This window comes from Grampus griseus, assembly GCF_964374135.1.
Source record: "Grampus griseus genome assembly, chromosome: 6".
Lineage (NCBI taxonomy): Eukaryota > Metazoa > Chordata > Mammalia > Artiodactyla > Delphinidae > Grampus > Grampus griseus.
In genome coordinates, this window is record NC_139000.1 from 878652 (window position 1) to 905029 (window position 26378).

Genomic DNA, 26378 nt, shown 5'->3' on the forward strand with positions numbered 1-26378 from the left:
TGCATTGGAAGTGCATTGTCTTAACCACTGGACCACCAGGGAAGTCCCAAATTTTTCCCAATTTGATGAAAAACATTAATATATAGATCCAAGAAGCTCAGCAAACCCAAGGAGGATAAATATGAAAATGGTATAATTGGGCACATAATAGGAACCCCCCCCCCAAAAAAAGAGAAAATCTTGAAACAGCCAGAGAACATGTCACATTACATGCAGGGCACAATGATCAAAACAGATATGAACGACGGATGATTTATCATTGGAAACAATGGAGGTCAGAACACAATGGGACAATATTTATAAAAGACACCCTTCAAAAATAAACACGGCAATTCCTCAAAAAATTAAAACTAGAGTCACCACATGATCAGCAGTTCCACTTCTGGGTACATATCCAAATAACTGAAATCAGGGTCTAGAAAAGATACGTGTACATCCACGTTCACAGTAGCACTACTCACAGTAGCTAAATACGGAAGCAACCTGTGTTCATCAATGGCTGAACGGATAAGCAAAATGTGGTATGTACGTGCAATGGACTATTATTCAGCCTTGAAAAAGAAAGAAGTTCTGACACAGGCTACAACATGGAGGAACCTTGAGGACGTCATGCTGAGTGAAATAAGCTAGTCACAGAAGGACAAATATTGTAGGATTCCATTTATATGAGGTTCCTAGAATAGTTAAAGTCCGAAAGTCCGAAAGTAGAGTGGTGGGTGCCGAGGGCTGGGGGAGAGGAGGAATAGGGAATTAGTGTTTCATGGGAACAGAGTTTCAGTTTTACAAAATAAAGAGTTCTGGAGATGGATTATGGGTGATGGTTTCACAGTATCATAAATGTATTTAATGCCACTGAACTCTACACTTTAAAAATGGCTAAGATGGTAATTTTTATGTTAAGTGTATTTTATCACAATAAAAAATGCTTTTTACAGAGGGGAAAGGGATGACACAAAAGCTGGGCTGCCAGGAAGTGGGGTCCTTGGGGCCACCCTGCCTTTGAATGTGTGAGTAGCCCCTCCTTCGTGAGGGTACAGACCTTCACGTTTACTAGATTTTACTGGATAGTATTTAGTTGATAACTTTTTTTTTTTTTTTTTTTTTTTGCGGTACGTGGGTCTCTCACTGTTGTGGCCTCTCCCGTTGCGGAGCACAGACTCAGCGGCCATGGCTCACGGGCTTAGCTGCTCCGCGGCATGTGGGATCTTCCTGGACCGGGGCACGAACCCGCGTCCCCTGCATCGGCAGGCAGACTCTCAACCACTGCGCCACCAGGGAATCCCAGTTGATAACTTTTAATGCTAATTTTCACCAGGGAGGGACTTCCCTGGCGGTCCAGTGGTTAAGACTTCGCCTTCCAATGCAGGGGTTGCGGGTTCGAGCCCTGCTCAGGGAGCTAAGATCCCACATGCCTCGCGTCCAAAAAACCAAAACGTAAAACAGAAGCAATATTGTAACAAATTCAATAAAGACTTTAAAAATGGTCCACATCAAAAAAAAAATCTAATTCTCATCAGGGATACAATATTCAAGTTAATATCTTTATTTGGGAAATAGAGAAATAGCCATGTTTTATCTTTGTTTTCCAGAAGGCTACAGAATTCTCTTTTCCCTTCTCCATGAATGGAGATGTGTGACACTGGTTCCTTTAGTGAAGGCAAGCAGGGGATTCATTAAACAGCAGTGGTGTGGCGCCTCAGGGGAGATGTGAGCTGCTCACCAGGCCTCTTGAAGCTGATTCTCCATGCCACCTGCTGCAGCTTCGCCCCCAAAGCTACTCTCCCGTGGACCCTGAGTAAATCAGGAGCACCCAGAGCCAGGAGGGGGTGAGCACGGGTGACCCGACAGGGAATGGGTCGGGGGGAGGGGCACAGACACCTGTACCACCTGTGCCCTGGTGGTAGCTCATGCCACAAGGACGGGGGCTGCAGAGGTCTCTGTGGCATCAGGCTTGGACTCCTGACCAAGGGCCAGATGTGATGATGGCTATCCTGGCAGACACCTGCATGGACAGAAGACACCAGGGTCTAGGATGCCCCCTCTCTGGGCTGAGCCAACCAGGGCAGATGCAACACCACGGAGCTGATGCAACTTCTCCTTTGGGGATCACAGCCCTCAAGAGAGGGCCTCACTCGAGGGTTCACATGGCCGGGTGTTGCTTCAGTTCCAGGAGTAGGATATCTTGACTTAAAGAGGTTAAGACCGCCGTCTCTTTCTAAGCAGCCTCCTCTCTCTTCACACTCTTCCTGGGCCCGCTGCAGTGACCACAGGCATTTTTGGGACCCCACTAAGAGGAGCTTGAGTTGGGATGCACTTAGTTGGGGTACATGGGATATTTTTATGCTGTTCACAGTCTTGCTGGCCTGTCCTGGGGCAGGTACATCTTCTACATCTGCCAACTACTACCCGCACAGCGCCCGGAACTGGAAGTACGTGGAGCAAAGGAGAAACAAGGTTTGTCGTATGAACCAAAAGGGAGTCTATGCAAAATTGTTAGCAGAGGACTCGGCTGTCCCGACTCCTGGACAGAACGTGTGGATTTAATTACAGAAAACTCAGCCAGAGTTGGAGTCGACTCGGGACAGACCTGTACGGTGTGCCCTCATGCCTGCCATGCACGTCAATTACCCCAAACAGGAAGAGATCTCTGCCTACATCTTGGGCAGGAAGGTGCCTCTACTTACCGTCAGGCAGGAGGAAGGAAACTTCCCTCCACCCCCCAACAGCCCAGCCAATCAGAGACTGCAGCAGTCCAGCCAACAAGAAGCCTCCATTGGACCCCCAGCTCCCCAAACTCTTTGGTTATCACAGCCCGTCCCAACTGCCCCTTCTCCCTATAAAAGCAAGTTCTTCCTGTTCTCCCGATTTGCCTATGGTCTGCCACAGTTTTACTATTCTGAACTGTAATTCCTAAATATACTTGCTCTTGCTGGTAAGATAACTGGATGTTATATTATTAAAGTGTACACATTTATCAGAATTCCTGTGTTGTGGAGCATAAACCTATAAGAATGCTACAAAGAGTGAGCACATCTGTGCGAAGCGCAAGTATTACCCAAACCGAGGTCAACGCTAACAATCAGAGACAAATTTGATCACACAGCTTAGAAAAATGTCTGAATTGTCTTCCTGTTCTTTCCGTAAAACAATTCTGCAAAGTCATGATGTGGCATTCAATGAGGATACAGCCAAAAATGTAAGCAAAAGCATTAGAGATGCATTCATTAATTCATACAAACGTTATTTTTCTGAATTTTGTGATGTGTGGAGTTTGTCAGTTTTTTTAAATTTATAGACTTATTTTCTCATTATACAAGATTATCATAGGGCTTCCCTGGTGGCGCAGTGGTTGAGAGTCCGCCTGCAGATGCAAGGGACGCGGGTTCGTGTCCCTGTCCGGGAAGATCCCACATGCCGCGGAGCGGCTGGGCCCGTGAGCCATGGCCGCTGGGCCTGCACGTCTGGAGCCTGTGCTCCGCAACGGGAGAGGCCACAACAGTGCGAGGCCCGCGTACCGGAAAAAAAAAAAAAAAAAAAGATTATCATAAAATAACTATAAAATATTATAAAGTTATTGTTAAATAACTTATTCACGTTATATTACGTATACATATATTACATATTGTAAAATTATGTATATATTATATTATTCAAAATATACATGTTATACAAAAACATTCTCTTTTGTAACTAATTTTTTTTATAATTTTATATATTTCCTTGGAGTCCTCCCACAAAATATATTTGCTTCAGGCCCCACCTAACCCGCACCCTGGCCCCCATCATCTTTGCATCACGTGAGCAGAACTCCAGAGAAACAGAACTTCCATTTGCGTGCCAGGTGACCAAAAAAGGCATGAAACAGAAACTAACCTCAACTACAGGAAAATCAATGAGGCTACCTTTCCCTTGCATCCAGTCTGCGCGCCCACCTTGCCCGCGAGGGGCCAGGCCAGGCCGGGGCTGCTCGATCCCCATCCCCAAAGCTGCGACCAGGAAGCCAGGTGTGGACCCCAGTCTCCCTCCCCCTACCTGCTCCTCCCCCGAGTCCCCTCTTCTCCCCTTCTCGCCCCGGCGCACAGAACCCGCTACTCGCATTTCCCCTTCCCCTCCCAGTACCCCTCTTCACGTCCTGCGCCCCGACCCCGTTCCAGAGCCACCCTGCGCCGCCTCCCCAAGCCGGGTTCCCCTTCCTCCCACCCCCTCATCCTCTCGCCTCCCCGCCCACGGCCCCTGTACCTCTCATTGCCCCACATGCCCCTCATCACCCCCCACCGCTCCCAAGCGCCCCTCCAGCTGCCCCTGGCGCCCCCCCCCGGCCACCCCCACACACAACACCCCCCAGCGGCCGCACGCCCCGGCCGCGACTTCTCCCGCCCCACGTCACGCACCTCTGGCGTTTCCACAGACGAGCCGGGCACGGATTGGCCCCGAGCCGCGGGAAGTGCCCGCCCCCAGAGCCGCCGGCCAATGGGAGGAGGGGGCGGGCCAGAGGCGGGCGCCGGAAGCGCTCGAGCGACTAGGGGTCGTCGCGTCGCCGGGTTTCGAGCAGCTGCCGCGGAGCCGCCGGACGGACCGCCAGCGCCGCCTGCCCCGCCATGGCTGAGAGTGACTGGGACACGGTAACGGTGCTGCGCAAAAAGGGCCCCACGGCCGCCCAGGCAAAGTCCAAGCAGGTGCGGGCTCAGCGCGGGCCTCGGGGCCCAGGAGCGGCCGGGCGGGCGGGGCGGACGCGGGGCCGGGGGCGGGGAGGACGCGGGGCTGGGGGCGGGGAGTGGGGACTGGAGCAGGGACCGGGTGGGAGCGGAGCGGGGACAGGGGGCGGCGACGGGGCGGGGGCCGGGGGCAGGAGTGGGAGACAGGGGCGGGGTGGGGGTGGAAGGGTCCGGATGGTCTTAGGGCAGTGACACAGGCCTGCGGGCGAGGCGCTGGACCTCTTGGTGGGGACAGGTACATAGGGACTGGAGGGGAGCGGGGCGAGGTTAGCGGGGTGGACCTCGGGGCGCAGATGGGGGATGGAGCGCAGATAGGTGGTGGGTCGAGGGGAGGGATGGGACAGGGGCACGGTTGCCTGGCACCCCCGCCCCAGGGTCTCCTTCCCGCTTCTGCGGGCTGCCGGGTGCCTGGCCAGTCCGCTGCCGCCTGTGGAGCCCACTGAAGCACATTGCCGGTCATAGGGAGTCCCTGGCCCCAGGCTGAGGTGGCCTAGGACCCTGCGTCCCCAACTTGCAAGGGTAGCCGGCATGCCCTGAGGGGTACTTGGGGCAGAAGATTCCCTGGCTAGTCCATCCGGGGTTCATCTGTGAGTCGATGTGAGGGAAAAGGGGAAGGGCAGTTTAGTCCCCACCCCTGCTTGTTTCTGCTCTCAGGCCGCCTTGGGCCAGCCTTAGACACGCAGTGCCAGGTCTGGGCCAGGGCTAGCTTTGGCACTGGTGATCAGCATTCATTGACCTGCCCAGGACTTCTCAGTTAGTCAAAACCAAACTCACTCTTTTTTTTTTCCCAAAGGAAACTTAATAGCCACAAGCTAGGAATCATGTGAACAGCTCTAGAAAGCATCTGTGCACCTGTCACACTGAGAATGTCGCACAGTCATGTCTCTGAGGTGTCAGAAGCTTCAAGAAATACACTACATTAATACTCGGGGACTGTAGATCAGGGGATGTCGCTGTCTTTGCTGATGTTGGGGACGGGGGCTGCAGGCTTTGTGCGACGTACTGTCTTTTATCAGGAGCCGGACTGGCTGAGGAAGGCCAGACCAGGTCCTCACTTGACGTTCCTTCCTGCTTTTGCAGGAGAGTGTACTAGAGAGGTAAATCTATTTCAAGTGTGGGTTTCCGAAAGGAATCCATTAGCACGTTGTTTTCAGCAGCCAAGACGTGAGCTCTTTCTGTTTTCCTTAGCAGGAGTTTATTGAGAGTTGCCTGGATATTTGGTTGTAGAGGGATTTGTATAATGGGCTTTGGTTTAAACCCAGCATTTGCTTGTCAGTGCTTGGAAAAGCATCAGGTACTAAGCACGTAGCACTGCGCTTAGGGGCATGAGCTCGGAGCTCACGGGCTCAAAAAGCGCCAGGCGTTAGCAGTGCGCTGACTGGCTGACAGCAGCCTAAACCGGTGTTTGCCAAATACTGCAAAGCTAATTTTGACCGAAAAACACTTGCTAATTTTCCAGGCCATCTTAGCAGCTCAGAGACGAGGAGAAGATGTGGAGACTTCCAAGAAATGTAGGTACTCGTGTGTCCACTCGCAAGACCGGGGGGGGGTGCTCTTGGGGTTCGTACCTGCAGACGCGTGAGTGCTGCCCCCGGGCTGTCGGGTGGCTGCTGGCAGCTGAAGCCGCCGCAGAGCTGGGCGACGTCAGGGATCTTGTGAGAGCAGCTGTGGTTGGCGTAGGTCAGGAGGGATTGTTCTCCTCCTTAGTTCACAGATTCTGGACTTGTCCTTTGCGTGCTCTTGTCCCCACTTTGGGTGGCCTGGCCTAGCACGTCACCCTGGGCACAGGGCGCCTCTTGGGCCTGGTTCCCATTCTGAAACGGCTCTCCTTCGGCTTCATTGCAAACCCTCTCCTCTGCTCTTGCCTCGTGCCGGTCCAGGGGCCGCCGGCCAGAACAAACAGCATTCGATCACCAAGAACACAGCCAAGCTGGACCGGGAGACCGAGGAGCTGCACCACGACCGGGTGACCCTGGAGGTGGGCAAGGTGATCCAGCAGGGCCGGCAGGGCAAAGGACTGACGCAGAAGGACCTGGCGACGGTGAGCGCGGCGGGTCCCCTCCTCCCGGGCCGTGGTCGGGCAGGCGGGAGGCGTGGGCTCCGCTCTCCTGGTGACTTGAGGGCTTCAGTTCGCTCTTGCCCCGGGAACCCTGAGCCCTCTCGGGGGGGCCACACGAGTCGGCTGTAACTTCCTGAGCTGCTATCCGCTCAGACCCTCGGCCTGCACAGTGCCGCGGGGGTCGGCGCCTGAGGCGCCTCACCTGGATGAGTTCTAGTCTCCCAGCATCTCCTTCTGGAACTGACGTGTGCAAATACACGTTCTCTTTAGAAAATCAACGAAAAGCCACAGGTCATCGCGGACTATGAGAGTGGCCGGGCCATTCCTAACAACCAGGTTCTGGGCAAGATCGAGAGAGCCATCGGTGAGTGTCCCGCCATCCTTCAGTGGGTCTCGGCTGCCGCTGCCTGACCGCGCGCGGTACGGCCGCCCCTCCTGGGTGGGCTTGGTGAGGAGGGGCGCAGGAAGGCCCCTGGGGCCCCGGAATTCTCCGGCGCCTGAAGAAAATTCCCACGAGCATGTAGCGTCTGGGCGCCTCCCCCTTTGGCATCTCCCCGAGCCCCCTGTGCTGTGGGCCTCGCTCTCCCTGCCCCGCCCCCAGCATTGGCGGCAGCGTGGCTCCCAGAGCGAGGAGGCCTAGTTCTGGGGAGGGGCGTCCTCTGTCCCCATGAAGACGGGCAGGCACGTGCTCTTCAGAGTCAGGCGTGGAAGCTAGCGTGGTGGGCGTGGTGCTCATCGGTTTCCCGCCCCTCCACACACGCGCCCACTGCCCCCCGCCTCCAGTGGAGCCTGGGAGCCGCGCTCAAGGGTCGGTGCTGGTGCCGCTGCCCCCTCCGGGGCAGTGGGTAGTGGTGCTGTGGAGCTGCCCTGTGCCTTGAAGACCCAGGGGCGAGCTGCAGTGGTCATGGGCCGGTGGCTCTTTCAGGCCTCAAGCTCCGGGGGAGAGACATTGGGAAGCCGATCGAGAAGGGGCCGAGGGCGAAATGAGCACAAAGCCTCGAAATCAGTGCGTTCCGGCTGATCTCGTCTGGCTGGTTCCCCTTGACCACCAGCGCCAGCGCGGGTCTCCTCACCGGCCGTGCGGAACACAGGGCGGTAGCCCTGCCCGGGAACCCCCTCTACCCGTACCTGCTGTCAAACTAACAAAACCTTGCAGCGTGTTTGCTTCTCCTGATTGTTTTCCTTCCTGTCCCCGTCCCTCACGTGGGGTGCAGAGCGCTGCCTTCCTCTCCCCCGGGGTCTGCCCTGTCACGGCTGTGGCTCCAGGGAGCTCGGAGGGGGGACCGCCTCGCACACGGTGGGCAGCCACCGTCTGGGAGAGGAGCTGCGTGTCCGGCCCGGCTCGTAGAGAAGCTAATAAACGTTTGTCGCCCTTCCTGCTGGTGCTGAATCCTTGCTGTCCGGCCTCGCCTCTTGTGCCTGCAGCTCCCCCTCCCTCTAGCCCCCAGTGTGGCGAAGGGCTGTTTGCATGCAGCACTGTGGGGGAGTCTGCGGGCCAGGAGGGTCGCTCTGCACGCTGTTGCTCGTCACCTCTGCTGGGACGGTTAGTGGGCGTCCATCAGCTTCTTGGCGCCAGACCCTGGCCCTCCCCGGCACTGAGTCCCTGGTCACATCGTTCCGTGCAGAGCCCAGTGGGCCGGGGTGGCAAGGTGGAGCCACCTGGGCTGGAGTCCAGGGTACCTGGCCATGCAGGTGTGGCCGTCACCCCCTCCCCTAGGACAGCCATGCCCGGGGGGCCTTCCAGACCTGGCGGGTGGTGTCTGAATCTCCCTCGTGGAAGACCAGAGCCTGGGACTGTCCCTAGGTCAGAAAGACTCAGCTCCATTTTATTAGATGAGGGTGGCGTGTGGGCGGGGACCTTGACCATGGAAGGGTGGACACGGTGACCTTTATTTGGGACAGGGGACACATCAGGGCATTCCTCCTACAAGTCCAGCTCCATGCCACCTTGGACCCAGTTAAGTGTCTGCTCCTAAGTCTGTCACCGGCAGCTCTGGGGATTTGTCTCTGTCTTAAATCAGATGCAGAATCGCCCGGTGAGGTGGGGCCCCTGATGGGCCTGGGTCGGAGTCCCACTAGGCTGGCCAGAGGCTCGCTTGGCCTGGGGCAGGGGCTTCTCAGGTCCCGCTGCGCCTCCCTCCTGGTGCCCCTAGCCCCTGGCGCCGTCTCTGGGGACTGCCTGTTTCCAGTCTCCTGAGCCACTGAGGCACGTGGGAGGGGCCCCCAAGCACATCCTCTTGGGCAGGTCGGGGAGCCCGGGGAGCCCCCGCTTCCTGCTGGCCTCAACCTTGGCTGGCCAGCGGGGGGTCCCTTGTGGGCCGGGCCACTTATTGCTGGGGTATGTAGCTGCGGCCCCTGTGAGGGTGAGGGATGCAGGGGCTCGACGCCTCCTGGGGGGTGGGAAAGGTGTTGGTCCCTGGGCCACGGGGTCTTCTCTGCGTCATCTACTGGTCATTGGTGACCGATGCTGGCAGGGTGACATGGCCCTAGGAGGAAGGAGGAGATCTGTGGCCACCGGGCAGCGGTGGCCCCGCGTGTGGGAGGGTCCTGTTCACCGTCCAGCCGAGTGCAGGGCTCAGGGGCTCCTGCCCGCCACTCCCCCCAGGGCTCCTACCGCGTTGAAGAGAATGTTGTCAAAGCTGGGGGCCACGGTGTCCGTCTCCCCCCAGAAGGGGCAGCCCCCCCTGTTCTGCAGCCAGCGCCGTCCCGCAAGTCCAAGCAACACCAGCAGCATGAGGAGGAGGAGGGTGCCACCAACCACCGCTGGCACCGACGTGGCCACTGCTGTGTCTCCTGTGGGTGTGGGGTGCGTGACCCGGGATCCGAGCCCTCCCTGTCAGCCCCACGCCCGGGCACGGCCGTCCCCACAGCCCTGAGGACTTCTGCGCCCCCCGCTAAAGGAGGGGCGCCGGTCGTGCCCACACAAGGCTCCCAGCTGAGGCCGGGCCCTGGTGGGCAGGCGGCTGCCAGCTGCGGAGCTGGGGGAATCGAGGCCCCAGGCTAGGGCCCCACCCCGCCTTTGTCACAGAACACCAGCAACCGCAGGTGCTGCAGCAAGAGGCTGGCTGTGGCCTCTGGCCTGACCGGACGTGGGGGCGCGGAGTGCAGAGGCCGGGGAGGGGCGCCCCAGTCCTGAGCGAACAGGGGCCAGGGGCGGCCCAGCCCGGCATGGGGCACAGCGGGCGAGCGAGGGGACGGTGCAGGGCCCGGCCCGGTGGCTCTCCTGGTCTCTTGGGCCAGGAGCAGGCCGCTGGCAGCCACGTGGGCCGTGAACCACCGAAGCCGGTGAAGGCCCAGACCCGGGGCAGGGCTTACCCTGGCTGGGTGTAGGCAGCTGGCAACGTTGCCCGGCCAGGTACTCAACGTCATCCAGGGCAATGGGCCCCAGGGCTGGCTGGCCGCCCAGAGTGGCTTCAAACACAATCTAACCGGGAGGGAGAAGAGGCTGGGTGGGCCCGAGGAGGAGGATGGCCCCTCCTGAGCTCCTGAGCCCCCTGAGGTCCCCCGGCTCTGGGCGGTCCGGCCTCACCTGGAACTCCTCGGCGCTGGCCACTTCCACCTGGCCTTCCAGCCACTGGTGCCGCAGGCGCCCGCCCGCGCCCCACACGGCCAGCTGACCCCGGGCGCTGCTCAGGAGCACCCTCAGCTCACCCTTGTCTGAGAGCAGGGGGCCAGGTGTCAGACCCCCGACCCGGCGGGAGGCGGGGCTGCCCCCGTGCCCGGTGCCCCCACCACGCTCGCTGCCGGCCCGACTCACAGAAATGCTCAGGAAAGCCCATGTGGTACCAGAAGCGGAGGCAGGAGGCCTCGGTGGCGGGCAGTGGCTGGCTGCGCAGCCAGGCCGCTCGGCCCCCCGGGCCCAGCACGCCCGTTTCGAAGAGAGCAAAGTGGCCTGGCAACGAGAGAGGGCACGGTGCCCCGTGGACCGGATGGAGCCAGGCCCCCCTGACCTTTGGCCTCTGACCCTGGCGGGAGCCTGGCTGGGCTGGCCGGTTGGCCCGGACTGGGGTGAGTGAGGTGTGTGGCCGGGGGTGTGTATGGCGCTGGGGTCCCTTCCCGACTCAGACCCACCTGCCTCTGTGCCCAGGGTGTGGTCCACAGGCGGCTGGGGGTAGCGGGAGGGCGCAGCTCCACTGCTCCAGTCCCAGCTGTACCCGCCCAGGCCAGGCCAGGGCAGATGGTTCCAGCCACACAGACCAGCCTCAAAGTCACAGGAAGCTGCAAGGGACTTGGGCAATAAGCGGTGCTGCCCCCGTCCCCGGGGCACCACCGCTGCGGGGGGTAGAGGTCAGGCCAGGCGTCTCGGGGGAGGCACGGAGCCGGTACCACCAGGAGCCAGGCAGGTCCCAGGGCCAGGCCACGGGCTCCCACCTGGCCGAGGGCAGGGCCCATCCTGGAGGAGCAGGTCGTCCAGCGCGATGTAGGAGCGCTCCACGCCGGCAGCCACGGCCTCAAACACCACCTGGGCGGGCACAGGGCGGGGGGGCTCGCTTCCGGTCGGTACTGGATGGCCCTTGGGGGTGAGGAAGGCCCTCCACCCCGCTCACCCTCCAGGCCCGCTCGGCCTGCAAGTCCACGCTGCCCAGGCGCCAGGCAAACCCTCCATCGGTGCCGATGCTGAGCACCTGCCTCCTCTCAGCCTCCTCCACGTGGACCCTCAGCGTGCCTGCCACCCGAGCAGCCACAGCCCCGGTCAGCGGCAGGGGCGGCTCCCGAGCGGCCTCCAGCAGGGGCCTGAGGGACCCACGGGCCCCGCTCCCGGCAGCCCCTCACCTGGGTTGCGGAGGCTCAGGTGGTACCAGAAGGTCAGGCAGGCGGCCTGGGCCAGGGGCCTGTGCTCCTCTGAAATCAGGGAAGCCACGTGGCCACGGGGCAGGGCCTGCGGGCTCATGTCCACCACCATGTAGTGCCCTGGGGGGTGCCAGCGTCAGCCTGCCGGCCCCCCCCCGCCCCGCCCCTGCCCCCCAGCTCCCCACCCCCACCCCACGCCTCTGCCCCACCCCCTGCTGGCACCCTGAGCCGTCTCTGTGGTGTGGTCTGCAGGGGGGCCCCGGGCCGCCTGGCCCGTGGCATTGGTCTGGCGTGTCCAGAGGCCCCGGCCCCCCGTGGAGAAGCCGCAGGCCGAGTCCTCGAAGGAGCAGCGCTTGGGGGCCCAGCAGGGCCCGGGCCGCACAGTCATGTCGTCCAGCGCCATGGTGCCGTGGTACCCGTCCCGGAGGCCCTCGAACAGCAGCTGGGGGACAGCGGGGGGTCAGCTGTCTGGGGCCTTGCCCTGCCCACCTCTGCCGGGCACCGGGCCTCACTTGGTACTTGGCGCTGGAGTCCTGCGGGTGGTGGAGGGTGGCCCAGGCCTCATGCCAGCGGTTGCCGTGGGTGCCAGACCGCGACCACAGGTGCCTTTCTCTCTCCCCTTCTCGCCTCATTGCCAGGCGCAGAGTCCCTAGGGGGAGGCAGGGTTTGGAGGGGACAAGACCCCGACTCCTGCCTCTCACCCCTCCTAGAGCCCCGACGGGCCCAGAGACAGAACTCGAGCCCCCCGTGGGCCTCCACCGCGGCCCCGCCCAGCACGGGGTCTCACCGATCTGGGGCCCATAGAGGTGGTACCAGAAGGAGAGGCACTCCTGAGCGGCCGCGGGTGACTGGGGCCAGGTGAGCAGGTGAGCACCGGGGCCCTGGGCTGGGGGTTCCGTGGGGTCTAGGAGCATGAAGTGGCCTGCAGGCGGGCCGTGGGGCTGAGCCGCAGAGACGCCAGGCTGGGGACACTCAGCCCAGAGCTCCCCTCTGCCCCCTGGGAGTCCGGTCTGGGAGGCCCCCGGGGTGGGTATGGGAGGCCGCTCCGAGTCTGAGAGCCGCCCCCAGGTCGGGGCGCCCCTGCCTCACCTTGGCCTGTGGTGTGGTCGTACCCAGGGCCACGGCTCTCGACTCGGTGCCAGTGGGCATCTGTGAGGTGGCCAGTGTGCCAGCCGCAGGTGCCCCGCTCAAAGTTACAGGAGATCTCTGGGGGTAAGGCACTGGGGGGTCAGCAGCCCCCGCACCCCTCCTGAGCCCCGAGAGGGTGGGAGAGACTTGCTCCCGGACTGGGGACTCCCGGGGGTTCCTCGAGGAGGCCTGGGTGGGAGGCCCCTGGGTGGGGACTGGGCCACGGTGGTCACCTTTCTCGGTGACCGCCGCAGGGCTGCAGTCCTTCAGGGTCACGCTGTCCACCCCAGCGCCCTGCTGGCCAGGGCCATCCAGGTCCAGCAGCCCAACGAACTCCAGCTTTACGGGGGCACGGGGGACGGGCCGGTAAGTCAGGGCCGGCTCCGCGTGCCCCTCGCCCCCCGCCCCAGGCTGCCCGCCTCACCTGGAAGGGCCGGTGGCGAGCCCCGAGAAGGACTGTGTCCACTTTCCAGCCCCCGGAGCTGCTGCCCGCGGCCTGCCACACCAGCTCACGGCTGCTGCCTTCCACCACGACCAGCTCCAGGAAGCCTGGTAAGGGGTCACTGTGGGCTGGCCTGCCCCACCTCCGCCCCAGGGCTGGGCAGAGGGCCTGGAGGGACAGCGGTACCTTGGGGGTGACTCTGAAAATAGTAAGCCATGTGGAGTTCACAGCGGGGGCCAGAGGGGCCCAGGGTGGGTGTGAGGACGCGGGCCTGCTCTGCCAGCTGCCCCCAGGCCCTCTGCACGGACAGGAAGTGCCCTGGGGAAGAGCAGGCGTCTCAGAGCTGATTCCTGAGAATGGGGGACACCCCCCAATTCAGAGACCCTCCCCGGTGAAAAGAAGCAGAGCGGGGACCCTTGTGCGGGTGCAGTTGGAAGGCAGGCTGCAGGCTGCCCTGGGCGGGGCACTCGGGCCTCACCAGCGGCCCCGCTGGCGTCCATGCCAGGGCTCCCGCTGTCCTGGGCCGGGAGACGCACCCACTGCAGCCGCCCCACACTGGCATCCTCCCAGCCCCCGGCCGAGGGGGACTCGAAGTCCGTGGTGCCTGCAATGGCAGCCGGTGTGAACGGTCCCGCCCACCACTGCGAGCGGGGCTGGTCTGGGGGTAGGGAGGTGAGGGCTCCCCGCACCCAGCTCCGCCTCTTACCGCATTCCTGCTCGTCCTCGCCCCCAGGGCACTGCTGCTGGAAGTCACACAGCTGCTCCGGGGGGACACACAGCTCCCCACACAAGAGATGTCCGGGCTCGCAGAAATTCCAGGGCTGCAGGCTGGACAGCTGGGACCGGGGACCTGGAGCCCAGAGCCCAGGAGGTGGGCCAGCCACCTCTGTGGGGGCAGAGCAGGGATCAGGCAGGTGGGTGGGGGCTGTGCCTCTCCTCACGGGGGGCGGGGGGGTGCCCAGCAGGCTCACCTGGGACTGGTTTGCAGTGGTCAGACAGGATGAGGTCATCCAGGCCCACGACGCCCCCCGGGCCCGTCTGCCCGGCCAGGAGGATCTGAGGGCGGAGGCGGCTCTGTCATCCCTGGGTCTGCTCCCTCGAGCCCTCTCCCCACGACCCACACCTCGTACCTGTCTATCGCTGGACGCTCCCTCCCGTCACCACCCCAGCCCTGCAGGAGGGGCCTCGGCGGGCAGCCCCTCCTCCCCTCTGGCTTGCCTTCCTGCTGAGACAGCGGAGGGGCCCAGACCGGACTCCCTGAGGGGCCCCTGGACCTCCCCACGTCCCTGCATGGTGCTGCCCTCGCCAGCCTCACCCGAAAGGGGTGCTTGCTCTGGATGTCAACGCGGTCTCGGACCCAGGCGGCCCCCAGTTCCCCGTGGCGCCTGCGCAGCAGGACAGTGGCCTGGGGGGCGCCAGCGCTCCGCGTCTGCAGGAACACCTGGAGGCAGCCGGCCTCGGACCCGTGCAGGTAGTGATAGAAGGTGAGCTGGAAGGGGAGTGAGCATGTCAGGGGAGGCTCTCCAGGGCCTGGGCGATCAGGGTGGCCACCCTGTGTCCTCCACCCGCCTCACCGAGCACTTCTCGGGGGCCGAGGCCTGGAACTCGGGGCTGGAGAGGATGGCTGGGGCGCTGGGCTCTGCCACGGCCACCAGGAAGGAGCCTGGGGAGACAGCAGGCGTGAGCCGGGCTGGCAGGGGTGCTGTGGCCGAGCGTGGCCCGGGTGGCGGCCGGGGTCCCCGGGGGGCCTCACCCTGCGCGCTGTTCCGGCTGTGGTCACGGTGCGGCCAGGCGGGGTGCTGCGGACCGCCCGCGCTGTGGTTCCGGGCCCAGCCCTCTGAGCGGTTCCACAGGCCCAGGCCCCTCTCAAAATCGGTGGCCGTGTGGTGGTCTAGGGCGGGAAGCGGGGCTCCGGCTACCACGCGGGGCCTCCTCCCTGGGCCCCCCGCCTCCCCGGGCCTGTGCTGATGGCCCCAGCTCCAGGTGGACAGGAGCTGCCTCACCCCCAGAAGGACCGTGCCAAGGGACAACCCCCGCCCGTGGCCCCGCCAGCCCCGGCTCACTGCAGGTGGGCGTGTCTTCATCTGAACCGTCGCCGCAGTTGTCCTCCCCGTCGCACAGCTGGTGGGGCTCCACGCAGGCCTTGTTCTGGCAATGGTGATGCCCAAGGGGGCAGTGCGCCTGCGGGGCTAGGGTGGGGGAGGGTTAACCCACCACCCCACCCCAAGGCTCCGGGTCAGGGCAGCTTGGGGAGAGGCTCAAGGCCGGAATGAGGGGACCACGGGCTCCTGCTAACCCCTCCCCCACCCAGGGGTGTGTTCACGGCCTGGGGACCTTACTGGGCAACCCACAGCTCCAGAAGGCCACGTCGTCCAAGGCCACAGCACCCCTGCGGGTGGCGTTTCGGGTGGCAGAGAAGGTCACCTGAAGAGAGCGAGGTCCCTGGGATCTCAGGCAGAGCTCAGACCCTTCTCACTGCCCCCACCATGCGACCGTCCCCGTCTCACCCTGAAGTCACCCTGGATGCGGCCGGTGGGCACCACCAGCTCCTGCCAGCCTGGGACCCAGGGCCCCGAGCTCCGCCACAGGGTCAGTGTCTCCACACCGTGGGTCAGCTCCAGCCGCAGCTCGGCCACACCTGCAGTGGGGCGTCCCAGGCATCTCAGGCCCCGGGACCCCTCCCCCCGCCCGGTGGCTGCTGCGCCCTGCCCCAGGACCCCTGCCCGTCCCGTCCTGGGGGCGCCCTCCCGTCTCTGCGGCAGCTCCCCTTCCTTTTCCGGTCCCTCCCCTCGGGACCCGCACGTGGGGCGCACGGTCCTGGGCCCGCACCTCCAGAGGCCACGTGGTACCAGAGGCTCAGCTCACAGGAGGGGGCTGCCTCACGCAGGGTTGGGGAGCGCAGGGCTGCGGTGGCCACCTCTCTCCCACGGTGTGTGCCAGCAGCCGCGTACCAGCCTGGCCGGGCCGAGAGGTCAGGAGACCGGGCGGGAAGCACAGAGGGGAGGGCTAGTGTGGAGACCCGCCCAGGCCTCACCGAGGTCAGTGCCCAGAGTGTGGTCCGAGCGCGGCCCTGGACCCTCCGGCGTGGCCCCTGCCCGGTCTCGGAGCCAGCTGTAGCCCGAGGTGCTTATGTCCCGCCAGCCACAGGAGTCCTGCTCGAAGTCGCAGGCGAAGGGGGCGCCCAGGGTGGGTGAGGCCCCGTGGTAACCTGCAGGGCAGGTGGTCAGGTGGGGTGCCTGCAGGCGCCGGCCCTGCCCGCTCCCCGCCCGGCCCCGGCTCACCGCACTGGGCCTCGTCGGGGCAGCCCCTGCAGTCACACACAAAGTTGCACACGGCCTCGCGGGGGGGTCTGCAGCGGCTGGGGCCCCAGGCCCAGCCCGGGGACCTTGCTGCCAGCAGAGAGACAGCCAGGTGGCCTGGGGTAGGGAGACACCACATCCCAGTTTGCCTGGGACTGTTCCATGGCCCAGAAACGGCTCAGACTCGGGCGTCCCGGGACATAGGTCACACTGCTTTGGGGTCCAGGCCAGGAAGTCATGCAGGGAGGGGGCTGGGTCTGTGTCTGGGGGCCTGGAACCCAGAGAACTGCCACCTGGGGGGTCCCTGTCAGGGCCAAGCAGAGAATGACTGAACCTGGGGAGGCTGCCTGCGTGCCAGGATGGGGGGTGCATGGGCGAGCGAGGGACCAAGGACCCCTGATGTGGGACACTCCCTGGGGAAGAGAACAGGAGCCCAGCAAGAAACCGGAGGGGCTGCCAGCAGGGGGCCCCCTCAAGGGGCTGCATCAACGGGTGGCCCAGGCCCCCCAGAGCTCTGTCCAGGTCAAGAGTGGCTGACTACCATCTGCCTTCAGGGCCCTCTCACCTTGGAGCCCAGGTGGAGATGGAGGCCAGGGAGAGCAGCACCCTTCCCCGGCGGGGCCATCCTCAGGACCCCAAGGGCTCGCCTGCGTCCCCCACTGCAGGCCGTCCAGGGCCTGAACCCCTCCTTCTCTGTAGGCCCAGCACCCGAGCCCCCGGACACTCCTGCTTCGGGAGCCAGACCCGACGACTCACCCAGGAGCAGGACCAAGACGGGCAGGAGGTGGCCGGGCAGAGACATGGTCAGGCCAGAGGAAGGGAGACCAAGGGGCAGTGTGTGCACCGGCCAGCCTGGTGGGCACTTTTCCTGGTCATCAGCCCGAGGCCCCACCGGCTGACTCTGCTCTAATCGGAGAGTGGGGCTCAGCCCCATCTGTACCTGCGGCCCCTCGCCTGGCCCCGCCCTGCGCTGACAAGGACGGGCACCCGGCTGTAAAAGCATCCAGGAGAGGGGCCCCTGGCCTAGGTGGGCTCCCACCTGCCTGGCTCCTTCAGGCCAAAGGTCAGGCTCCGACCATCATGCCCACTGCTGCCCAGCCCTGCCGGGTGGAGGCCCCACTGGAGACAGCACCGAGTGACACCGGCCTCGGCCGCTTCTCCCGGGGTCTCTGACCCCACACCTGCTGGGAATTCAACTCAGCCTGGCCCGGGTCGCCGGTAGGAAACCAGCTTGTGCAAACCCCCCATCCAGCCCCTGAGTTCCCTGCACGGGTTGGGGCAGCCCTAGCAACCCGGGACGTTGGCCTCCATAGCTCAGCCTGTGGGTTCCTCTTCGCTTGCTCTTACAAACGATGGAGAGACTATTCGTCAGCGAGTGTCCTGAACGGTGTGGGCTGGACGCTGCCAGGCACAGGGTCCAGAGGAACCTAGAGACTCTGGGGCTTGTGGCACCGACCCCCCTGGAGGATTTGGAGCCAGGCTCCACCCGCAGTTTACTACGGTGCAGCCTGGGGAGCTTGTCTCACCTGAGCCTCAGTTTCCTCATCTTTGTTTTAAAATTTATTTATTTATTGGCTGCGTCAGGTCTTAGTTGCTGCACGTGGGATCTTTTGTTATGGCGCACGGGCTCAGTAGTTGCGGTGCGTGGGCTTAGCTGCCCTGCAGCACGTGGGATCTTAGCTCCCCGACCAGGGGTCGAACCCGCCTTCCCTGCATTGCAAGACGGATTCTTAACCACTGGACCACCGGGGAAGTCTTTCCTCGTTTTCAAACGCGGTCACAATGGTGCCTGCCTGGACAGGCTCCCGTGAGGGCCCTGGAGGCTCACAGGAGGCTGGCACGGCAGGGTCACAGCCTCGGCAAGGGGCACCTCCGCTCCCCACAGCCCTGCGCCAAGAGAAGGGTCTTGGGAGAGGGGCTCCCAGCTCCAAGTCTGAAGCCCTGCCTGTTTACTTGGAGCAGAGCCTGTGGCTGCGGCGCAGGGCCGTGGGACCTGACCTTGGAGTCGAGGGGTCGTAGACTGCCTGACTCATGACCTCAGTTGGCAGCTGGCCAGGAGGGTGGTTGCTGGCGCCTGCCCTCCCTGCACACTGGGATGGGTCCCCGCCTCGGCAGGCCCGAGGGACTCAGCCCTAGCTCCTTGCGTAAGGACTCGTCAGGCCTCCTCCCAGATGTCCTTGGGGATAGCAGGTGCGTGGAGAAGCAATCAGGCCATAAACGGGGGCAGCAGCCCAGGGGCCCCCTTATCAGGCCCCAAAGGGCTGAGTGTGCACTGCCACTCCCGGGGCCCCCAGGGGTGGAGCGGGGTGAGGGGCAGCCAGGAGTGACCCGCTGCCCCCACTCTAGTCAGGGGTACAGAGAGGTGACCTAGGAACAGAGAAGCCAAGACACACAGCATTCAGGGACCAGCAGAGGTGACGATGCTTTTAATTCTCCCCAGAGAGGTAACCCCGGGCACTGAGGCCTGGCCAGGGTGGCAAAGTGCCAGGGGGTGCAGCCCAGCCTCTTGGGAGGTGGCCTTGAGAACAGAGTTCCAAGTGGGTCGCTGGAGGTGGCTGGTCTCAGGTGGGCCTCAGTAGCCGTCGTCGGCCCAGGTGACCTCGTAGTCAGGGTACCTGGCTTTGATCTTCTCAGTGGAGACGGAGTGCTGGGCGCGACCGTAACCCTGAAAGGAGAAGGCAGCTCTCACAGCCCTGTCCTGGCTCTGGGCGCCCGGTCAGCAGGGACACCAGGGGCCAGCTCAGGAGGGGGCTGTCATCCCCTCCGACCACACCAGGGCGCTCTCCTGTGGAAGCGTGGCCACCAGGGTGAGCAAATCTTGAGGGAGGTTCCTTTAGCTGGAGGCCCAGACCCCTCTAGGTGCCCCCGTGTATCTGCTGGTAGCTTGGTGAAGGGAGGGACAGGGGCCTCTTAGTTTCACCCCAGCACTGATGGCCTCAAAGCACTAAAGGATGACGGCCAGTCAGGCTTTTGGACCAGGAACAGCACGCAGACCGTCAGAGCAGAGGGGCAGGGGGCGGCTCCCTCCCACCCTGTGTGCTTCCTGTGTCATGCCACGTGAGAAATGGGGAGCCTACAGGCCCCGGATGGGGGGGTTCTGCCGCCGAGAAGGGCCGGAAAACTGAGCACCCCAGGTCAGGCAGCTTGGAGGGCCAGGTCTCCCCAAGCCAGGACTGGGGCCCTCGGCCCACCCAGGCCCGAGGCTGTGGGCTCACCATGGAGTAGCCGTACACATGGATCTTCTTGTCCTGGCTCTGGTGGGAGATGCGCCCGCCCCCCAGGCACACGCAGTCATAGCCTTTCTTCTGCATCTCGCCTGATACCTTGTCATAGATGTCCGCTGGGATAGGAAGGGGGGCTCAGCACGCGCCCTGGCTGCCCTTGAAGGCTGAAGGGGTCTGAAGCCCCGCTCTGAGCAGCTCCCTCCCCAGGAAAGGAGACCCTCTGGGAAGGGATGAAATGGAGGAGGGGGTGCACCCGGGCAGGGGCGCTGGGACTAGGAGGGAGGAGTCGGGCCATGGCAGCCCCTCGTCTCCAGGACCATCTGGGTACTCCAGACTCTGGGTACTCCACGCTCCTCTGGGCCAGCCAGGGATGAAACCGGGTACAGGATCACCTCCCACTACGCCCCTCGGCCCCGCCCGCGGCCGTGGCTAGTCCCGCCCACAGACGCCGGAGACCCCGCCCCCTGGCCCTCCGCCCCGCCCTCACCGTGGTACTCGGCCCACTTGTAGCCGCGAACGATCTCTTTGCTCTCCCCCGCCGGGGCCCCGGAGGGCGGCACCGCGTGGACTCGAATCAGCACATACTTGAAGACGCCGTCGGAGTCGATGTCCACGTCGGGGATCTGGGAGAGGTCCGCCGCCGTCATGTTCCCGGAGCGCACTCACCCCCTGCGGCCCGCGGCCCTTCCCCCACGCGACCCGGGGCTGCGCCGACAGTGCGGGAGGCGGGGCTTGGGAGCCCATGACCAATCCTGCGGGGTCATGCTGCCCGAGCCCAGTGCCTCAGCCAACCACGCGGCAACCCGCGGCACAGACTGGCCAATCGCGATCCAGCTCCTTGCAGCCCAGACACCACGCCGGCTCCACTTAAAGAGGAACTTGGGACCGGGAGTAGGTGGTGACTCAATCCAGCCCCCGTGAAAGTTCCTTTCCAGGGAGCTTGCGGGGAGGAGGGGGGTGTGACAGGCCCCTTTGGTGGGGGTTAGGAGGCTCATGAGGCCCAAGGGACGCGCGCCGGCCCTGGCGCCGTCCCCCACGTGACCGAAGGCCTCCCTTCCCCTACACCGATCCTGCTGTCCGCTCCCGCTGTCCCTTGGCTTCCCTCCGGGTTCCCCCCACCCCGTGCCCGAGGGCCTCCCTCCCCAGTCCCCCACCGAGGCCGAGGGCCTCTCTCTCCTGCTTCCCACTCCGCGTTGCTCCATGGTGTCCCTCCCAGGTTTCCGAAGGCCCCCCCCCACGCCTCCGAAAGTCTCCGTCCCGCGTGCCACCCACTCCCCCGCACAAAGAATGAGGCAGCAATGGCTACATTCGAGTTTTATTTTCCTTGGTTCGAAAGCGCTCGCCCTCTGGAAATAATCCCGGCCCAGGGTCCTTCCTGGAGGGCCGGCCCTCAGGCGCGGGGCAGAAGGCGGAGGCACCCAGGCCGGGGGGCGCGGCGGCCAGTTTGGGAGGCCGCGAAGGCGGGTGGGGCAAGCGGGGCGCGTGGCCGGTGCAAATGCGCGGAGCCGAGGTGGGCGCACAGGCATTTAGGGGAGGGAGATGGGCGCGGGTGCACGGTCAGGGGCGAGGGCCGGGAACAGAGGCGGGGTTTGGGGGGGGGGTCCACAATTTAATTCAGTCGATGCCCCACCTGGCCCCAATGGGGGACTGGGGGCTACAGGAGGGCCCTTCCGGGCTCCCGGCCTTGCCCCCTCTCCAGGTTACTCGCCATCCTTGGAGCCCGGGCCAGGGCCAGCGGGCACCCCGGGGTAGGGCGGGGAAGGACGGACACTCGAGCGTGCGCTCCCGAGGGCCGGAGCCGGGCCCCCTGGCCGCACCACAGGGCACGGCTAGAGCGAGCGTTCGGGGGCGTTTGTTTAATCGCGCCCCCACCCCTCCGGTGTACCACCGCCCTGGCGAACCTGCTCCCATCCACGCTTTCCCCGCCCTGCTCCAAACTGGGAACGCCCCTCTTCTTTGGTCCTCCCTGTGCCTAGGAATAGGGTCCCTGCTGGACGGCCTCCTCGGCCCCTCCCGCAAATCCATCCTGTGCACCTGCTTCCTGCCTCCCTGTATACCTGCTTCCTGCCTCCCTGTGTGGGTAGGGCCTGCGCTGCCGTTTGCACCCCGGGTCTGCCCTGGCACACGCCTAGGGCCATCCTGTCGGGTGAGGGCAGGCAGCCCGATTCACGCCCAGCCAGGTCTCAGGTCTGGCCAGCGCCCCTACCCATACGTCCGCTCTGCTTCCCCCACCCAGGACTCCCTTCCCTCTGGCTGGGTGTCTTGCACCTTGGCTGAGGACCCCCGAGTACCCCTTCACTGCTGCTTGCCCAACCCCTGCAGCAGGGCGGGCAGCGCCGTCAGTTTGCCATGGTCCGGCACAGCAGGGATGGGGGCCAGCGGAGACACCACGCGCAGGTCCCCGCCGGCCCTGCCCATCAGGCCAGGACGTGCTTGGGATGCGGACACACCGAGGCCAATCAGGGTGTCCTCTAGAGGGGAAAGGCCTCTGAGCAGGACGCATCCCAGACCACAGGAGGCGGGTGGGCAGTGTGTTTTAAAGGGACGGGACTAGGCTTTGGTCGACTCGGGCTCCTGGACCAGGGCGAGCCGGGGTTGGAGAGGTTCCAGGGAGGCCCTGCAGACGGACAGGGGTCGGAGGAACCGATTATGCGCGGTGGGATCTGCAGCAGTGACCCCTCCGCGTAAAGGCAGGGCGGGCTGGTCCTCAGACCCACCCCGCCTCCCAGCGGGGAGCACCAAGCGGCCGAGGACCGGCCCTTGGGGAGGCCCGAAGGCGAGCTGGGGGAGAGGGAGCCGGGCGGGACTGGTCTGGGGGTTGGGGGGGAAGGGGGTTCGCAGGAAGGCGGAGGGAAAGGCGGAGCCTGTGGAGAACGCAATGGGGCGGAGCTTTTGGCGAGCTGGGCGGGGCCTGAGTGGACTGGGCAGGGCTCGGGTGGACTGGATGGGGTTCAGGGTGGGCCCTGGGTGGACTGGGCGGGCCCCGGGCGCGCCCTCGCGGCTCACATAATGTCATCCAACAGGTTGGCACTGGCCACCCAGTCTAGCGCGCGTGGCTCGGAGGCGGCCATGATCATGCACATGAAGGGACGGCCTGTGCGCCGGTCCGTGGGGTAGATGGTGGTGGGTGTGAAGCGCCGGTTGGCTTCGACGAACTCGCAGAGCTGCTCGTAGACGCGCGGGAACTCGTGGCGTAGGAAGACGCCGCGGAGCCGCAGCTCTCGCTGGATGTGGATGAAGGCCACCTCGCGTGCTCGCCGGCCCGCCTCGCCGTCCTGGTCCAGGCCCGCAGTGCCGGGCGGCGGCGTCAGGATCAACGTCTCCATGTCGGGTTCGCGGCCCCGCGCCGGGGGCGGCCGTGCTGGGCTGCCGGCCGCCAGCGCCACTTTGGCGAACTTGCGCACCGTGGGTCCGGGGCTGCGCGGCGCGGGAGCTGGCCGGGCAGGGGCGCCGGGTGGCACAGCGCCGGGGCCCACGGCCACGGACACGCTGAGCAGGAAGCACTCCGCCGGCTCGTAGAGGCGGCCGGCGGCCGCCAGCTCCCGAGCATAGCTGCCCAGTGGCGCCGCGTGCATGGCCAGCTCGCGCAGCGACAGGTAGGTGGGCGACAGCAGCAGCCCCTCGAGGCCGAAGCGCAGGAAGTTGTCTGCGGAGCCGGGACTCGGGAAGCCCAGGAAGAGAACGCCGCGGCCGCGCGACAAGAAGCCGACGCGCGCGATGCGCGAGAAGGCGCGGTGCACTGGGCCGCTGTCGCGGCAGAATTGCAACACGTGGCGGCACACGCTGCCCACGCGGCCGTACACGCAGCGCACCTTGTGCGCGTCCCAATCCTCGCGGCGACAGAGGCGCGAGCAGTAGTAGGTGTAGCAGCTATGGCAGGACTTGAAGTAGAGGCAGGCGTTGAACATGGTCTCGGTGCGCCCGCAGCGCGCATTGGAGCACGTCATCAGGTCATCCTCGTCGGCGCTGGGCTCCGGGGACGCGTCGGCCGCCTGACCCGGGCCCGCGGGCTCCTCAGCGCTGCCGGCAGACAGGGGTGGCGAGCGCGGTGCCCGCGTCGGGACCCCGGCGCCCGAGGGTCGCGAGTCTAGCAGGCGCCGCAGCTGGCGGCCCAGGCCGTCGGACGCGGGCTCGGGCGCTTGGCCGGCTGGGGGCCGCGAGTCGATGACCAGATCGGTGATGAGCTCGTCCAGCTGTTCGAGGCTGCGCTGGCGGCCAGAGGCGGGGCCAGCGGGGACGGCGGGCGGAGGCGGCCGCGGGCGACTCCCCAGCAGCTCCCAGCTCCTGGCGCTCGGGCGCTCAGCCGCGCGCAGGTCGTTGTCGGTGATGGTGATCTCCGGCGTGACGTACCAGTTTCGGGCCAGGCCCTCGCCCATACGGCCCTTCTCCGACAGCGACGTCTCGGACAGCGACAGCGCCGCGTAGCGTCTGGGCGAGGTGGACAGGTTCACTATGACGGGCGGGCGCCGGCCTTCGGGGGATGTGCCCCGCGGCTCCCGTGCCTCGCGCCCCAGCAGGTTCTCGTAGCTGCGGCCGCGGCCCAGTGGGTCTTCGCGGCGCGGCGCGGGCGCCAGGATGTTGTCCCAGGAGCGCGAGTAGTGGCGGCTGTCGGTCGCTAGCCGGGGTGGGCTGGTGCCGGTGCCGCCGTGCCACGAGGCGAGCAACGGGCCGGGGTCCGGGGGAGGAGGCGCCACCTGCAGGGTGCGGTAAGGCCTCGGGCCCCAGTCGCCCCAGGCCGGGCTGCTGCGCGGGTGCGGGTAAGTCCGCGTCAGGGCGTCTCGATTGCGGTACCGCCCGAAGTCCTCAGTGTAAAAGGGGCGGGCGGCGGGGTGAGCCCGGGGCTCTTCGGGGGCGTAGCGGGGGCCGCAGGGCGGGCCGTAGGCTCGGGGGGCCTCCCCGTAGTAGGAACGGGAGGGTGGTTCTTGGACGGGGAACGTGCGAACTTCCCCCGCATAGTAGATGCCCCCGTGTCTTGGACTGGGCCCGGGTGGCTCTTCGGACAGAAAGGGCCTGGGGTAGTAGCTGTCGAAGGGCGGCCCAGGGCTGGCCATGAAGCCACCGGCGTGGCCCTCGGGTTCCTCGCTGTAGAAGAATTGGGTGGGGCCCGGCGGGGCGGTGAGGGGCAGACTCCGGCGCTCCGCGTAGTCTCGCGGCCCGAGAAGGGGCCCGTCGCAGTACAGCGCCCGGGGGTCGGCGCAGTATGAGTCACTGGGGGTGGGGGTGAGCGAAAGCCCCACGTGGCGAGGCCCGGGCACCGTGAGGCCGTGGAGCTGCGGGGCGGCGCGGGGCCAGGGCGCGGTCGCGGTGGGCCCGCAGGGCCTCGAGCTCCGGGCGGCATGCTGCAGCACCGCGTCGTCGGGCTTGACGTCCAGGCGGCAGCGGACGTGGGGGGCCGGCCCCGCGGGTGGCTCGGCCGGCGCACAGCGGTTGGCGGCGGCGCACAGGGGCGCCATGCGGCCCGGGCCGCCCCGCTGAGGCTGCAGCTTGATGGGGTGCAGCTCGTTGGCGAGCGCGCGCAGCGCGGGGTACGCGGGCTCCCGGCGGGGCGATGCGTCGGCCGGCGCCGCCCGCTGGGCCTCCCGGCCTCGGCGCGGCGGCACAGGCGGCGAGGCGGGTGCGGGCGCCAGGCCCGGGGCCGCACGGGGTGCGCTCTTGGAGCGGGCGCGGCGCCGTGGCTCGCCGTCGCGGGATCGGGCGCGCGGCGCGGCGGGCTCCGGAGGCGGCGGCTCCGGACGGGCCTCCATGGCCTCCCGGTCCAGTGCCTCCAGGAAATCGAAACTGCGGCAGTGGCGCTTGTTGAAAGGCGCGGGCGCAGCAGGCCGGGCCATTGGGCGCTCACATGGCGGGGGCCTCGACACGGGCCCCGGGGCCGCCACCTTGATGTCCTGGTACACGGTCGACACCAGCAGGTCCGGCGGGTCCGTGCGGGTCATCTTAAAAGAGGCCTCCAGGCTGCAGCTCACTCGGCCTTTTGGGGCTTTCGCCCTGAGGGGAGACGCGGGTCAGGGCGGCCCCTCTGTAGCCCAGGCCCCGCTAACCCCCAGCGCTGGCCCGGCTTACCTGGGGCACAGTGGGCGGGGCAGCCCTGGCCACGGGCCTTGGCCGAGGCCGCAGGGACTTGCTCCATGCTGGCGTCAGAAGCACCTGCAGGAGGAAGCCAGCTGTCCGGCCACTCAGGTCCCGCCCCCTCATCCAGACCATCCTTTCTGTGCCACTTTCTGTTGGGATGAGGCGGGTCAGCCAGAACAGGGATGTCATTGCAGTGGTTCCCGAACTTCTGCGCCCACTAGTGACCACTGGGCAGGCTTGGGTAGACCCCCTTTCCTGGGACAGGCCAGCAGCGGGGTAGGAAGAGTGGGGGTGTGATCCCAGGACCACCACCGTGGTGCCCACTGCTGGAGCAACTGGGTACTCCTTTGGGGCCTTCACAGACTTCTTCACAGAGCAGGTGGCTGAAGCCCCCTCCTTAAGACCCAGTGCAGAGCGAGCCCTCCACTGCTGCAGTGTGAGGTCCCGGCCCCAGCCTTCAGCAGCTCCACTCAGTCACCTGATCGTCCCGCCCCACCTGCTGGCTAGGCTGGACAGGCAGTCCTCCCCCAGCGCTGTGTCAGGCCCCAGGTCCTGAAGCGGCCCCACCGGGTCCAGGCATCTCGGCTCGTGGACTTGCCGGCCCCACCCTCAACTCTCCGTGTGGCCCAGGCCAGAGTAATGCTTCCAAAG

The 26378-nt window shown here is 65.0% G+C and overlaps 4 protein-coding genes across 4 annotated transcripts; 1 reads left to right on the plus strand and 3 right to left on the minus strand.

Moving 5' to 3' along the window:
• The first annotated feature begins 4495 nt into the window (after positions 1–4495).
• On the plus strand, positions 4496–8151 carry EDF1 (endothelial differentiation related factor 1). Its single transcript, XM_082657432.1, has 5 exons — positions 4496–4676; positions 6175–6226; positions 6596–6756; positions 7045–7138; positions 7700–8151. The coding sequence occupies exons 1-5, from the start codon at positions 4599–4601 to the stop codon at positions 7759–7761; spliced, it is 447 nt and encodes a 148-aa protein (XP_082513558.1). The 5' UTR covers positions 4496–4598; the 3' UTR covers positions 7762–8151.
• A 1128-nt stretch (positions 8152–9279) lies between these two features.
• Positions 9280–17236, minus strand: MAMDC4 (MAM domain containing 4; the record flags this gene model as incomplete). The annotated part of the gene is made up of 28 exons (XM_082656265.1): positions 9280–9567; positions 9808–10198; positions 10304–10431; positions 10532–10666; positions 10846–10992; positions 11146–11236; positions 11322–11440; positions 11548–11685; positions 11788–12007; positions 12078–12214; positions 12353–12487; positions 12655–12771; positions 12918–13032; positions 13118–13242; positions 13322–13453; positions 13614–13739; positions 13842–13985; positions 14077–14191; positions 14451–14624; positions 14710–14798; positions 14889–15026; positions 15199–15324; positions 15475–15559; positions 15643–15773; positions 15965–16090; positions 16170–16343; positions 16417–16524; positions 17191–17236. 28 exons carry the CDS (start codon positions 17234–17236, stop codon positions 9350–9352), a joined length of 3930 nt encoding a protein of 1309 aa, XP_082512391.1. The 3' UTR covers positions 9280–9349.
• Positions 17237–18839: 1603 nt separating this feature from the next.
• On the minus strand, positions 18840–20428 carry PHPT1 (phosphohistidine phosphatase 1). The gene is made up of 3 exons (XM_082656067.1): positions 20146–20428; positions 19650–19774; positions 18840–19099 (listed from the first exon to the last, which is right to left on the minus strand). Exons 1-3 carry the CDS (start codon positions 20303–20305, stop codon positions 19007–19009), a joined length of 378 nt encoding a protein of 125 aa, XP_082512193.1. The 5' UTR covers positions 20306–20428; the 3' UTR covers positions 18840–19006.
• Positions 20429–22660: 2232 nt separating this feature from the next.
• On the minus strand, positions 22661–25591 carry AJM1 (apical junction component 1 homolog; the record flags this gene model as incomplete). Its single annotated transcript, XM_082657206.1, has 1 exon — positions 22661–25591. One exon carries the CDS (start codon positions 25589–25591, stop codon positions 22661–22663), a length of 2931 nt encoding a protein of 976 aa, XP_082513332.1.
• Positions 25592–26378: the final 787 nt, after the last annotated feature.

What these genes read in the sequence shown, in the direction of transcription:
- EDF1 (XM_082657432.1), top strand. Translation starts at nt 4,599, where the DNA reads ATGGCTGAGAGTGACTGGGACACGGTAACGGTGCTGCGCAAAAAGGGC. An exon ending in CCCAGGCAAAGTCCAAGCAG is followed by an intron (nt 4,677 to 6,174) that starts GTGCGGGCTCAG and finishes CTAATTTTCCAG; the next exon opens with GCCATCTTAGCAGCTCAGAG. An exon ending in CGCAGAAGGACCTGGCGACG is followed by an intron (nt 6,757 to 7,044) that starts GTGAGCGCGGCG and finishes CGTTCTCTTTAG; the next exon opens with AAAATCAACGAAAAGCCACA.
- PHPT1 (XM_082656067.1), bottom strand. Translation starts at nt 20,305, where the DNA reads ATGACGGCGGCGGACCTCTCCCAGATCCCCGACGTGGACATCGACTCC. An exon ending in CAAGTGGGCCGAGTACCACG is followed by an intron (nt 19,775 to 20,145) that starts GTGAGGGCGGGG and finishes TTCCTATCCCAG; the next exon opens with CGGACATCTATGACAAGGTA. An exon ending in ATGTGTACGGCTACTCCATG is followed by an intron (nt 19,100 to 19,649) that starts GTGAGCCCACAG and finishes TTCTCCTTTCAG; the next exon opens with GGTTACGGTCGCGCCCAGCA.